The sequence below is a fragment of the Myiozetetes cayanensis genome, unplaced genomic scaffold, assembly GCF_022539395.1.
Source record: "Myiozetetes cayanensis isolate MyiCay16 unplaced genomic scaffold, myiCay2020 scf4, whole genome shotgun sequence".
Classification (NCBI taxonomy): Eukaryota; Metazoa; Chordata; class Aves; order Passeriformes; family Tyrannidae; genus Myiozetetes; species Myiozetetes cayanensis.
In genome coordinates, this window is record NW_026087631.1 from 5,920,029 (window position 1) to 5,934,118 (window position 14,090).

At 39.8% G+C, this 14,090-nt stretch overlaps 1 protein-coding gene across 5 annotated transcripts in view; it reads right to left on the bottom strand.

The window, feature by feature from the left end:
- Window positions 1–652: 652 nt before the first annotated feature.
- HOOK3 (hook microtubule tethering protein 3) overlaps window positions 653–14,090 on the bottom strand; it is an 84,410-nt gene continuing 70,972 nt past the window's right edge. For 4 of the 5 annotated variants that reach the window (XM_050328928.1, XM_050328926.1, XM_050328925.1 and 1 more), the window contains 4 exons: window positions 13,325–13,429; window positions 13,147–13,218; window positions 11,546–11,682; window positions 653–3,518 (listed from right to left, as the gene is read on the bottom strand). In XM_050328928.1, the coding sequence (XP_050184885.1) occupies window positions 3,503–3,518; window positions 11,546–11,682; window positions 13,147–13,218; window positions 13,325–13,429 (330 nt within the window). In that variant the 3' untranslated portion in view covers window positions 653–3,502. Of the gene's footprint in view, window positions 11,683–13,146; window positions 13,219–13,324; window positions 13,430–14,090 lie in introns of all 5 variants that reach the window. The other variant, XM_050328927.1, reaches the window with a different exon arrangement.

Here is a 14,090-nt window from a genome sequence, read left to right on the forward strand (position 1 = left end):
ATCGATGTTTGCCCGTGTCTGAGGCCACCACCTCCTCCTCCCCCAGGAGCCAGAGCTGCTCATCAGTGCAGGAAGCAAGGACAGTTGTTCCTGTCCACACCAGCAGTGTCTTTTCCCCCACACACCTTTAGCTGCGTCTGTTGTGAAGCTTCCATTGGTACAGGAAAATTGTCTTATTTTGGTCGTTTGGCTTTGGCCCTTTGAGAGGCAAACCACGCCGTGCACCTCAGCAGCCAGGTGGGAGGGATGCTTCCCAGCAAAAGCCTGGAGGTTTGTTGTTTCTGAGGTACTTTTGCTGCCCACCTTCCCCTCACCTTCTCTGCAGAGGCCCAGGAAATGCATTTCCACGGTGCCACTTCTCTGTGTAAGACTCAGACGAGCTGACACCAAAGCTGCCCAGGAATGGCTGTGCTTTGTAAAAAACTTCCACTTTTTTTCCCCAGGCTGTTCTGTAGTACCTTCTCCTAAGTGCATTTAGGGCAAGGTTTGTTTTATCCATGTTATTCCCACTCCACTGGGGTCCCTCTTAATCACCAGCTGGTGTCATCTCACGCAGCAGAACAGCACTTTATGCTCAAACCAGTAACCTCTAACACAAACTGTGCTCTGGTCTCAGTTTACAACCAAGTACCAAATGAAGGAAAAATAAGCATTTATGTTTTATATAAGCGTTTATTTACAACTTGTTTAACAACTGTACACTCTTCTATCACCTTTGAAGCATTAGTGTATTTGACTGGGAAAAAATATTAAACCTTTTGATTCCAATTATCATTACTGAGTATTTTTTTGTCTATATACAGGTATGTATATTGATACTGCTACCATGACAATCTGGTAGTTACACAATTTGTTGATGAACTCAAATGGGAAATTAATGTTTTGACACTCTACGAATCCATTTTTTACAGAAAATATATCACTGGCAACTTCACAAACAGTTACTTTGATAATTGGTCAACATTTAATTCAGGACTGTCAAACAAGCCGCTATTAAGAAGGTAAGAGAGTTTTCTATGCAGCACAAATGAAGTTAGTAATCAGAGACATGCTGGAGATCACCTCTGAGTTGAGAGCTTGCAACCACTTCATGACAGAGATGCCTGGCTAATCTAGTTAAAGAAGCCAGCTCCTTGCTGGAAGTTACTTGGCTTCACCTGACATCTCTCTGTTGCATTAGTAAACTCAAACAACTTTTGTCAAGCTAAACACACTTACATACAAATGTCATCAAGGCTCAAGAACAACTGATATTTAGTCTCTAATCTGCACAGACCACTTGGAGAAATGAGGTGCTGCCCGGCTTCACACTGGGACTCCACACCTGTGCGGGCGGGTGCACAAAAAAAGCATCCCCTCCCGCCCAGCACAGAGCCCTGATTTCAGGGATCCTGCACCCAGCCTGGCTTGGGGCAGGGTGTGGTCCCAGCCGGAGCAGCACTTGCAAATGAAAAACATACCATGCCTTAAACACCCAACTAAAAGAAGTTTTACTAGTAATGCTTGCCCTGACACATAACAAGGGATCAGTGGCTAGGACCTGGAAAGACACAACTCTGCTGACTCAGCCTGATGAAGTGCTGCTGCCTCTGCTGCAGGAGTAGCTGACTCGTTATCACCAAACCCCAGATCCTGGCTGCAGGTCACGTCAGACTTCACTGTCCCTGGCCCTGGTGGACCAAGAAGGACATATCCCCATCTGAAGTCTTTACGGACAGCTGCCAGCCAGAGCACCTGGTAGCCTCAGGCTCCCCTGTCGGGTGTGGTGTTCAGAAGGGGAAACACCACACAGTTCTCACTGGGATCTTAATGCTTATCCTTCGCTGTCCTGCCTGGTCTGCTTAGAGCCCACTCCTACCTGCCCTTCCTTCCCTTTGCCAGGCAGCACCGGCCACACCCCCTCTGGGAGGGGGGCACACAGTCTGTCCTTCCTCCACATCATCCTGCACGAGGCCACCGACACTGTGGGATCGGGATCCCTGAGGACTGAGCACAGGCAGGTGCCCAGAGCCCTGTTTGACAGGCCAGGGATGGGGCAGGCACTGAGCCTGTGACCAGAAGGGTCGGCAGAGATGAGTGGACACAACACTTCTCCAGCCTGGAAAACAGGGCTGGTGGTTCTGCTACTGCCTAAATAACCAAACCATTCCAGGAGGCAGCAGAGTACAAACCACGCTTATGCTTCTGCAGATTAAGATCCAGGTGAACAAGAATGGGGTTTCCCTAGAACTGGACTTAAGGTTCTCAGCATTCAGACTCTTTTCATATTTTCCAGCAAGTCCTACGGCTTGAAAGCCCCTTTCCCTGTTTGTTATGTACTAACTTCTATACAATAAACCTCTTAACTTACAACACTACAGCACTCCCTCGTCTTCTGAATCTTGCCAGTACTGGATGTCCAATACAAAACAAAGATACAGTAGTACAAATGTGCAGATCTTTAAGAATATTAAATAAGCAGCTTTTTAAATTAATATAGGCAGTACAAAGCATTTTGAGTTACACTGTCTACATATGGCAAATCTTAATAGCTAAACTTCATAATACAAAGAAAAGCCAAGCTAGTGCAATTGGAAATTAAATAGCTAAGACTGTGATAGGGGAAAGAAAAAAGGAAAGGAAAAAAACCAGTACAGGTGAAAGATAAATGACCCAAATTATAAACTGGCAAGGACAGTCTGCGTAATATGAAAGTGTAGATGACTTTCATACTTATCTCCATTCATGTTCTTTCCTCAGATTGTTTTAACAATTGTTTAACACAGATTGGAAAAAAAAAAGGTTTCTGAAATAAACGAACAATACAGCTCAATGTAGAGAGAAAAATACAACAGCCACAAACTACTGTGTATATACATATTAAGGAAGCAGGCAGTGCCTGTGAACAAAATACCACCCGGTAGTTTGACTGGCTCGGAGATTATCAGATGAAACTTGCTTGGTTTTCTAAGATGGGATCGCCAAGCAGCAATTCATTAGTCATTTCTCCTGGTAAAACACCTCCTTCGCTTTACTTTATTTATTTAGAGATTCAAAGTGGATCCTTTAAGGGTGCAGGTGCTTTGAAATTTTAACAGTAACCAAAAGGCCTTTTTAGGAACTCATTAAGACTAGATTTTTTTTATAGTTCAGTATATGAAAATGTTGCAGGAAGTCTGTGTGTTAATACTGTTAATCAGAATTAAATAAAGTGGACAGGCGGAAATAAGATGGAGAGCTGACAGTGCTCTGTCAGTTTGCAGAATGCCTCTTGTTGAGTTGTGAATACTGGATTTCCTCTCTTCTAGCCTCATAGGAGACCTTTTGTGAAGAGAAAGAGTAAATGGAAGTGGGAAATGGGAAAGCCACTCCCCAGGATGGTAAGCTTCTCTGCAAGTAGATCCCCCTTTGAAATCGGATGGCCATGAGTCTTAAGTGTAGAACTGGTTAAGTTTTGGTTATGCAGTCTGGACAGAAAAGCAAGTCATGCACTGAACAGTCCCTGTTATAATAATGCTGCAGGTCATGCAACCACATCACTGCAAATAAAAGAATAAAGAAGAAAGTTAAAAAGCAGATAACATATTACTGTTGAAAAAAAAAAACAACAGAGAATAGAACAGGTATTTTTCAGAGCAGTTTAGTAAGGCTGTCTCAAGACTGGTAATAAATTCATGGGAAAACATTTTTGCCAGAGCAACTCTTCAAATTTAACAGGAAGGTTACAGGCCAATAACTGGAAAAAGTAACAAAACAGCCTTGAGCACTATCTAAATTTAGCTGTAATTCAAACAAATTTAAAAACTTCTGAGTGAAGTCCTTCAGGGCACCATTCTCAGCTAATACAGCTATGGAAACTAGGTTTATACAGCGATGAGAAAGTCTCAGGCATTCCTGCTGTCTGTGAGTACAACAGGTAAAGAACCAAAGCAATATAGAGTGAAAGGTGCCTGTCCAATACTGCATGTGATTACGTACGAAAAGACAGTCAGGGTCACAGTGACTGCCTGAGTCTTCCAGCTCTGAGCACCACCAAAGACTTTGGGCATTTATGTGTCATCAAAGCTCATCCAGTGCATGAGGCTACAACTCAGCATTCACTGCTGTGCTGCCCTGGCAAGTTCTGTTTACTGCAGGCAAATACAGGTTTGAATTGCAAGAAAATGATATGTGCTCTCGTTACAGTAAGCTGAGGAGGAGCCACTGAGCAGCCGAAAGAGCACATCACAACGCTGCAGAAGTGAATCTCAGTTCGGAAGCTGACTGGAGAGGCTGATTTATTTCTCCATCCCTTACTGATGCACCCTCTTTCTTGGCCAGTGTGACCAGAATGGAGCGCTTTACTGACACAGCCGTGGTGCTTTCAGCTTCCCCAGGGCACAGATGTCCCTGCACAGCACTGGCACAGCACTAAATGGGCATTCGGGTCTTCACATTGCAAAGACCAAATTGGCTTCACCAGACTGAAATCAGGGCCCGTTCCGCTCCTCAGTTCCTTCTCCCTTGTATTGCACTGGTCAAAAAACGATTCTAAGAACGCTTCTTGTGATGGGAAAGCCCAGGTTAAATAGAGAGGAAAGAATATTTATGACAAAGCTGCTACAAGTCCTGCAGCTCTTTTTTCCCTTCTCTTTCATCCACCCAGAATACTAACTATAGCTGAAAACCAAACAGAAACATAGAAACATGTATCAAATGGAATAAAAAATTTAACACATTCAAAGCAGACCTTGAGGGTGTATTTTGAGCAATCGCTGTCTGTTAAGCTTGCTTGGCACTGCTTGGGTGCATAAAGTTACAGAGTTCAGGACTAATAATATGAAGATCACTGTAGTTATTCTATAAAAAATTATAAGTTTAAGCTACATAAGCAGGTACCTATTCTATTGTGCATAAATGAATATAATCTACTCCTTTAGTCTCACCTGGCTATTATTAGTTCAGAGTTACTATTTAGTAGCACTTCAAGTGTCCTGTTGCACATAAACAGAAGTGACACTGGAGGTTTCTCTTTGAGTCAAAAGTACTTTTGAGAGGTCTTGTAAACTCAGGACACTGTATTATCTTTCAAGGATGTAAAAAAGTCATCTGTCAGTGCCCTTTCCTAGACTTGAAATTCTAATCTTGTTCTTAAAAAAAGAGTTGGCTGTCAACTTCTTTCTCTCTGTTTTAGAGCTACCTGTTGAGGTAGCAGCAGTTCAGAGGACAGAGATGCAGAATGTGAGCATAACCTGTCACTGCATCTCCACCATCTTCAGAAAGAGAGAGTTTACGCAGCAGATGATGTGTGTCTATGGAGGAATGACAGAGAGAATAGAAAGAAGACTATAAAATTTTAAAAATTGTGGCTTTATACTGTAATGCTTATTAACTATTCCAAAAATTTAGCGATACTGCTAAATAAAAGCTTTAAAATCTCAAAACCACCAATGGCTCCAGGAAATAAGTTTACTCTCTGGCTTGCTAACCTTTGGTGACTGAAAACAATAACCTCTTGCTTTACAAAATTTTAAATTACATAATTGATGTTATATTCAAATCCAAATAAAAAAACCTGATGGTCTCATTACAACTATTTTATAGCCCCATAAATATTATATTATTTGGCATTTTCCTCTTAAAATTCTGCTCATTTTCGTGATCAGTCTAACAACACGAGCAGGGCAAGGGAACAACTGGCCTTTAAGGCAGGTATAATCGTTGGGAATTCAAGTTCTATTTGGATAACAAGCTGTTCTTTAGCTGGGAAAACCTTTGCTTTTGCAGTGTTTCTGGTTTGTGCCATGCTACGGTAGGGTAATAATTCCTCAAAGTGCTGACAAACGACAGCTTTTGTAACAAACAATCACCTTCCTCCTTCTGAAATACGCTGTTCTAATTTCAGCCCATGGTAAAGGGGCCCCTCTAATGCAAAGCAATGAATAAAGTCACCACCAGAAAGGAAAGGCTTCCCAGTTGTCCTGGGTTTCCCTCTACTAACAGTACTTTTCATGTTGTATAGATCAGTCTCTGAGATCCAAGTCAACAGGACAGCAGCAAGAAATTCTGATCTGACAGATGGAATCTGCTTCCAGTCTGGAACTGACACACAGTGCAAGGGGGACTGAAGGATATTTAAATTTTCCAAAGGACTTTACACACTCAGCAAACAGCAGCGGAGGAAATTCCCGATTTGCCACCAGAGCCAACTAACACAGAGCTGTACTTCCAAGACAGTCCTTCACTACTACCTTGGCAAGGCCCAAAGGTGAAGGTTACAATCTGGGCCTCACTGAAGCTGACACCAACACCATCCCCTAGCAACTATAGATGAGGACTTCAGCTATAGCAGTTGGCATGAGTTCCTACTGATCCACTGACTATAATCTGACACCAGGACAATTTGTCTGGAAAACTGGCTTGGCTACATCGCTGCCCCATGGGATTTGTCAAGTTTTCTAAAGCCTCTCTCAATCAACACTCATTCATTACCTAATTCAGTGAGCTGATACATTTTAAAAATGGACTTTATGTCTCAATATTTTAATGAATCCACAAAAATGAAGTCAAGCAAAAACAGAGGACAAAGCTAGCTAAGTCCTCCACAATTCCAAATGGTACAATGGAGCTGGCAGCAGAGTCAGAATTTCCAGGGTTGCACTGTACCAGATATGCAAGAAGTCTGAGGTTGCTGTGGCTGGCAATGACAGTTTCTACCCTATTCACACAGGTAAAGCCTCTAATACTTAATCAGTTAAAATTAAAAATTAATTAAAAAAAATCAAACCAAACCAAAACAACCTAGTTCAAAAAGCAAAGGTTCTTTCTCATTAGTTCTGAAATTGACATCAAAAAGCAAAATGGTGAAAGATACACTGCTCTTCCCACTTTTGTACTGAACAGTTGCTTGCATCTGTCTCCTCCATTTTCAAACTGAAAAAAAAATCACACCTTATTTTCAGTAATAGCCTGCAGTGTCACTGACAAGCTTCTGCTACTTTTCCAGACTTCCAAAGGGAAGAAAGATCACAGGAGTAAGGCAATGCACATCATTCATACCAGGATATTTTCTTGATTCCTTGAAAGTGACAAACTGGAGGCATGGCTGTGATCCTACCTAGAATCTGACGGCTGCTCCAAAAAAACCCCATGACTTGAAAGTATATTCCGACATAGTAAAGTTTTTTAGCTATTTATTTATGCAACACCAGTTGAGGAAAACTCCTGCAAAATTTGCTAAAATTGGTTTGGAGATATTGAAGTTTATCACACAGTATTAATGCAAAACACAGAGTCCACATTCTACCTAAAACGCGTGTGCAAAAACCCATAAGAAGTCAGTACTGCACAGCTGACTTCGAGTGCAAAAATACCTCCCTCATCAATCCTTGCAAAAAGTCAAAATGTTGGTCAAGAACAACAACAACAAAAAAATCCCTATGCAATAAGCAAAATTCAGATACTGTTTTGCTTCATAATAAAAAGAAAAGTTAGTCACATTCAGAACAGTCTTCCTCCAAATCACTAACAAGGAGGAAACCAAATGGTGACATCAAAACGTTTTCCAACTACCAAATCTACAAAAAAAGTCAACAACATCAGGACAATTAAACCCCTAAAAATCATCCATGAAAGGATGATTACACATTTTTAAGCATATAGGCTAATATACTAGAGGACAGAGGAAAAGCAAAAGCTACCTGCATGTGCCAAAATACCAAGGACTTTAAAACTGCCAAATCCTTTCACATTTTCTTGACAGCTTGCACATACCACTTACTGTTTAAGATCACCATAAAGCAGCAATAGGAGTATTCACTGTTAACTCTTTCATACACAATGAATATAAAATTGCCAGTGCCCCTTACAGGACAGAAAGCCACAGGGAACTTGCAGAAGCGTTACTGCTAATTCAGGTGCCACTGGAGCAGGACAGAATGAAAGGCATCTTGTGGCTATAACACATTTGCAATTTTGTTTTCCTTTGCACTGTGGGTGGAACACACAACCTTTAAATTAGATTACTTCAGTTTTCACAGCACTTAGAAAATACATGTTGTGATTCAAGTGGCTATGTGTTGCTATCAAGAAAGGGAACTCGAATATTTTTTTTTCTGTAATGTCTCATCAGATACGCTGACAACTTAACTCCCCACAGAAGTATACAAACTGGACTGCACAGACATCCTTTAGGGTCAGAAACTCTGAACAGTGAAAATATTCATCCATTTATCTGTTAACTTTTACTGGCATTAATTAAAATCTGTCAGAAAGATTATTCTGGGCAGACTCTCAGCACAGTGCTCAGCAAAGTCCTCTCATGAACTCTTCAGCCATTTCATCACTGCCCTGGAGAACCCTTTCTCTTCAAGCTCAATTGTAGCTGGGTTTTTTTCTGTAGTGTATCAGGACAGGATATAGCATTGCTTTAATAATTACCATTGCAATTTTGATGTAAACATTGCCTCAGGAAAAAAGTATTCCTAAAAACTTCTTAAGAGCTATCCAACGTACTGAGAGAATTCTGTTTTATAGATTGGGTTTATTGCTTATATTCTTTTATTACTGAAGATAAGACAAATAAAGAACATTCACTGGTGGCTCACCTATATATGTGTTTATTCCCTGGAGTTACACTCTGAGCTCTTTCTTTTTCCTAATACCACACTACTTCCAAAGCTACATAACAAGCAAGGAAAACGATGAAGCTGAACCCTTTGAATGAAGAAGCTGTTCTTATGAGAAGAGGAGGTTTAATGATGTTCACCACTTGCATTCATCCACACCCAAAGATTAACAGTGGATGTATGCACTAAATAATAGAGTTAAAATGCTAAAGAATAAGGAACTAAATTCCTTCAGGCAGAACAAATGACTTACTGGAACTGTACAGCAACCAAATATATTTCCGTAAGAGTACAGTACATTTTTAGGTTTCTATATTCAACAAAAATTCTGGGAAATACCATGATTTCTGCAGGTCTGTAAACTCTTAAAAGACATAATGATTGTTCACTTGCCCAACGATCACTGTGAGCAACAGGAAAGCTCAGATCCAATACTAGTCTTGTTTTGCTCTTTGATGCTACATAATGATGCTATATATTCTTGAAGGGAACTACAGAAAACACTTCCGTGTCTTATCTTAAAGGAAAAGGAAAGACAGAATCACAAAGCAGAAGAGAAAAGCCAACAACCACCAAGAAGCAAAAGAGGCCATGAGAGACTGGAAAGTAAATGCAAAAGACAAGGCTTCTAACCAGCATTTGTTCATCTCCTAACTAATCACCAAAACTTTGGAGGCAAAATGGTAAAACAAATGCTAACAAAATAAAAGCAATTAGTGTGCAGACCTTGGTTCTAGTTATTTTAGACCTGCACCTGATTAACAGCAATAGGGAATTAAATTATTAGCAAACTTAAGAGATAAAGCTTCCCGTTAAGGCCACATTCCTTGCTTTCACAAATAGCCTTTGGCAGTTTAGTAACAGAAAAAGCCAGACAGATTAAAATAAAAAGGGAGTTTTCGGTATTCTTAGGTTCTTTCTCTGATACAAAATGCTGTAATCTCAAACAAGAACATCAAATTCCCTCGGAGGACTGATCTTACTTACTCCTGTTCACACACAACACGCGGTAAACAGTTCTTCAGGTTACTGGAACAAGTTGCACAACAAGATGTCCCACACAAACTGTAGTCATCTTGCCAGACAATACACACAGCATTCCATATCTCAGTGAGAGCCAGCAAAACGAGTATCACCTCACTAGCTTCAGAAACTGTCCTCAGCTTCCTCCACGTTGTTACCTTTCTGCACACAACAAACTTGCAATGTCTTATCTAATCTTTGCAAGCACAGCCCAGACCTGTCATACCCTGAACAAGTAAAAAGAACTTCTGGAAAACCAAAGTTTTCCAAATGTGAGGAGTAGAAGACAAAGCTACATGCAATTAATAGAGTTCAGCATCTGTTTTCGGGGGCTGGGGTGGATAACCAGAACTGAAAACTAATTTCAGACACATACTGGATGCATTTATTAGTCTAGAGTAAAACAGATCATGTACTTGAGAATAAAACAGTAGTACCTACAAATATCATTCACCTGTTTATTAACCTTTAATCTAGGTGTGCTTGTTTTAATTATCCTTTGCTCATTCTACCCAACTTGTGAATTAACATAGACTTTCAGATGATTAATAAATGCTACTACTATAGGGATTTATAACAAAAAGTCTTCACTTGGGAGGGCATTAAAATAAGGTAAAAGAATAAATTTATAAGCCAACTGCATGTGCATCAGGGTCCAAACTGTCTCTAAATAATAACTGTTTAAAACTAAATTACAACGAGATGTATGTATGTGGAAGTTTCAATCAATATTCAGGTTCTCTGTGCCCAAAAATTCTTCAGCAAATATGATAGGGAATGCAGAGAATTAGTCAGGGGGAAAAGCACAGATCTGTAGGAACAGAACCTAAACAGGGGGAACCTCCCTCCACCCCACTGATGAACATGAAGGTACTCCAACAGTTAAGGAGCTACACACTACTAAAAAGGCAGTACAACAAATCACAGCCAGTTTCCAACAGTCAGCAACAAACTCACCTGAAGGCACTGGTACCATTGGTAAGGCAACTGATACAATTATCCCCAGAATCAATATATTAAAAGCAAGTCTTTTAGTAGGGCATGACAACTGGAATACATTATCAATATTAATCGGGGCCTTGATTCATTGTGTATTGCTCACCCATAACTATAAAATTTAAAACAAATGCCCTTTTAAAATGGATGATGCAGTAGCATATTAGAGCATTCTGAATATTTCTCCACTTTTTTTAGAATGTTTTTAAGCGTACACTTGACCAAGAAGAGTGGAACAAACCATTTGAAAATATTCATCTCTACGAGCAAAAGAGGTAACACCAGTTGATAAAGAAAAACCTGAAAAAAAACATCCTGCTTCCCTATCAAATGCCAAGAATAAGAGCAAACTTTGCATGTAGGAGATTAAAAAAAAAAAAAAAAATCATTCTTTTTTGCATTGGTAAGGTTTTTAGCAGAAAATATATTTCACAGAATATTATATTCTAATTTTGCATTTCTGTAATGAGATTTCAGCATTTTTCTGAAGCAACAGGTTAGCACATGAAAAAAAAAGCCTAATTCCCTTTGAACAAGAACAGTCTTATATAAAGCATAACAACCCTTATGGCACAAAAGTACCAACAGTGACAAGAAATTTACATTGTTACATGGTCCACATGAGGCTTTTCATAAGAGACCAGGCTTCATACAAATAAGACTGTTATTATACAGCACTCCTCTAGATGGTTTTAAAATTTTGGCACATTCAAAAAATGCAGAGAGAAAGAGAGAGAGAGATGGACTTCAAAAATAAAAGCAAAGGGCATTACAGAACAATGAGAAACCATAATAAAACCCTTTCCTGAACTGTAAAATAATAGCAGTAACAAGGGAGAAAGAGAAAGGCTGCTGGTTTATTTTCCTTGAATGTTGTCACTTGCAACAGAAGTGGCCTGGATCACAGGGCAGTTTTCTTTCTAAGGGCAAGGCTTCTCTACCTTGCTGTTGCTGGCTGAACATGACCAGGGTAAGATCTCCTTGTGCTCGTGGCTTGCCTTTGTCTAGCCAGGAAGGACTGTCCTGAGCCTGTACTAGCCAGTCTATCTTCTGCTGCTTTTTTATGCAGAGTCATCCCCTATGGACAAAGAGAAACTTCTCAGTGAACACCAACACATAACACTGAACGACTTTAATTATTTGCATTTTGTTTATTACCTCCTTCTTCACCAACTCTGAACACCTTGAATTCCATGCACAAAGCACCCCATTGTCAAGGATAAAGGTAAGATATTCTCCCCTAACACTTAGTGTGGAGATCTTGCCCCTCCCCACCCCAATCACTGTCCAGGTTTAGAGCAATTATCTAAGATCTCAGTACATGTTTCTCCACATAAACTCGTGGTAACCAGACAATTCTCTTCAAAAGGGTTCCCCTCCCCAACCCCACCCCGGTTCGTTTCAGCATGTTGAGCTAGAAAAGTACTTTTTCCTAGAAAAGTTTAGGTATCGTCATCCCCTGTGAAAACACCAGCTCCTATGTCAGGAGCACATTTCGAGAGATAGTATGTTTTCATGAGGCGTAAATGCAAGGAGGAAATGAGGAAGGCTGTGATGGTTTGTGCAGCTGTGTATAAAAGCAGAGGCTAATTAAAGATTTGACACAAAAAAAAGCTATCAGAGATCATCAGGTCACTGAACTGCAGGTCTTAGCTCAGGCTTGTCTTCTACTTGTCGGAGGGACTGAGGTTATAAAAGTGGTCAAGGACACTGGTCACCTGAATATGCCTTCAGTATGTAAACAATTCAAGCACTCTGCTTTTGGGCTTGCTATTCATGGACATAAAGATGCAGAACAGCAAGAAGGAAACTCTTCCAAGGGAATACAGAGAGGAGGAATTTGAATTTTATGGTGGAGCAGAACGAAACGTGAAAGTTGCACAGGTCAAGGAGTCTTTCTATATAAAAAGCAGTTTCAATGCAACCAGGATGCCAAAAGGAAGTCTTGAACACATTTGATGAAGGTGACAACTCTCCCAGCAGACAAGCCTAGCAAAAGCTGTATGGCTGCACAGGTTACCTCTTCTATTCAAATTTACCATTTGAATAATTTAGGAGAGGGTCTTGCTGCTGTCCTCAGCATCTGTATGTGGCTAAACTTGCTATGAAGTTAAAGGGGTCATTTCTCAGAGCACTTACTGCAGCAAGTAAACTGAACTGCTTTGATTGTGTGCCTTCATTAAAAAAAAAAAAAAAAGGAAGACTGGAAAGTGGAGACTCAAAAGAAAAAAGTAAATTTGAGCACTGTAATTCTGTGTAACTGAAGGTCTGGGATTACAGAACAGTGATCCGAACCATTTCTGATTTAAAACTTGAAAATTAATTTACCCCAACATTATCATAGGAGCATAGTCTTATATAGTGATAGCTTAAAATTACTAAAAATTATTTGTTTCCATGTTTGTGTGTTGGAAAACGCTCTCCAACCAAAATTACTGTCAATTAATGAATACTGTTATGAACAAGCCAGAAACAATTAATATTAATAGCTTCTTTCCTTTCTTTTTTTTTTCCCCAAATAAGAAGTTTGGGAGATTCTTACCATATTGTACCAGGCACTAACGATAAATTTTTCCTCCATTTCTCTTTGACTTTTTGTTTTCTCATATTCTTTCTGCAAAACATAAAAAAACCACAGATTTAAAACCAAGGTATAATAAAAGTGTTAGTCTTAAATACAAAAACAAGGATCATCTACCACAAAACACAAGGATTACTACCTCCAGGGAATGAAACATTCTGTCCCGCTCCTGCAACTGATTTTTCAGTGCCTGAATCTCAGGAGCAGCACCCTGGTTCTGTTTAGGATCTAATGTGCGGATGACCTGTAAAAGAAAACCAGTTGGTCTTTCATTAAATCATGAAAAAGCAATCTTGTTAAGGATTAAGGACCTTTTAAGTCAGGTTAAGAAACAAAAAAAGCGACTTAAAACACATCTCCTTCTCTCATTAACCATGACACACTAGAGCATCTGTGGGACTTCTTCACGGAAAGAGTTATTAAACATTGGAACAGCCTGCCCAGGGAGGTGGTGGAGTCACCATCCCTGGAAGTGTTCAACAAAAAAATGGACATGGCACTTAGTGCCATGGCTAGGTGGTGATGAGTTGAAGCATGGACTCTATGATCTTGGAGGTCTTTTCCAACCTTAATGATTCTACAGTTCTGAGAAAAAATATACCATTTTTCTAAGAAAATACATGTTAGACCTGGATGCACTTTGTATAGAGGAAGAGTACAATGACTGTACTGATCTTCACAAAAAAAACCCCACCAGACACCAACAATAATAACAACAACAAATGAAAATAGAAAAAAAAAAGAAAGAAAGAAAAGGAAAAAAGATTACAAAAAGTTAAAAGTGAAAAAAAAATTTGTTTAGATTTCCTGAAGACTTCTGAAACATCTCACCAGAAGTCATTCAGGAAACTACACAGAAGTAAAGGCAGACATGATAAAATTTTGCCAAAATAGAAACCTACTTG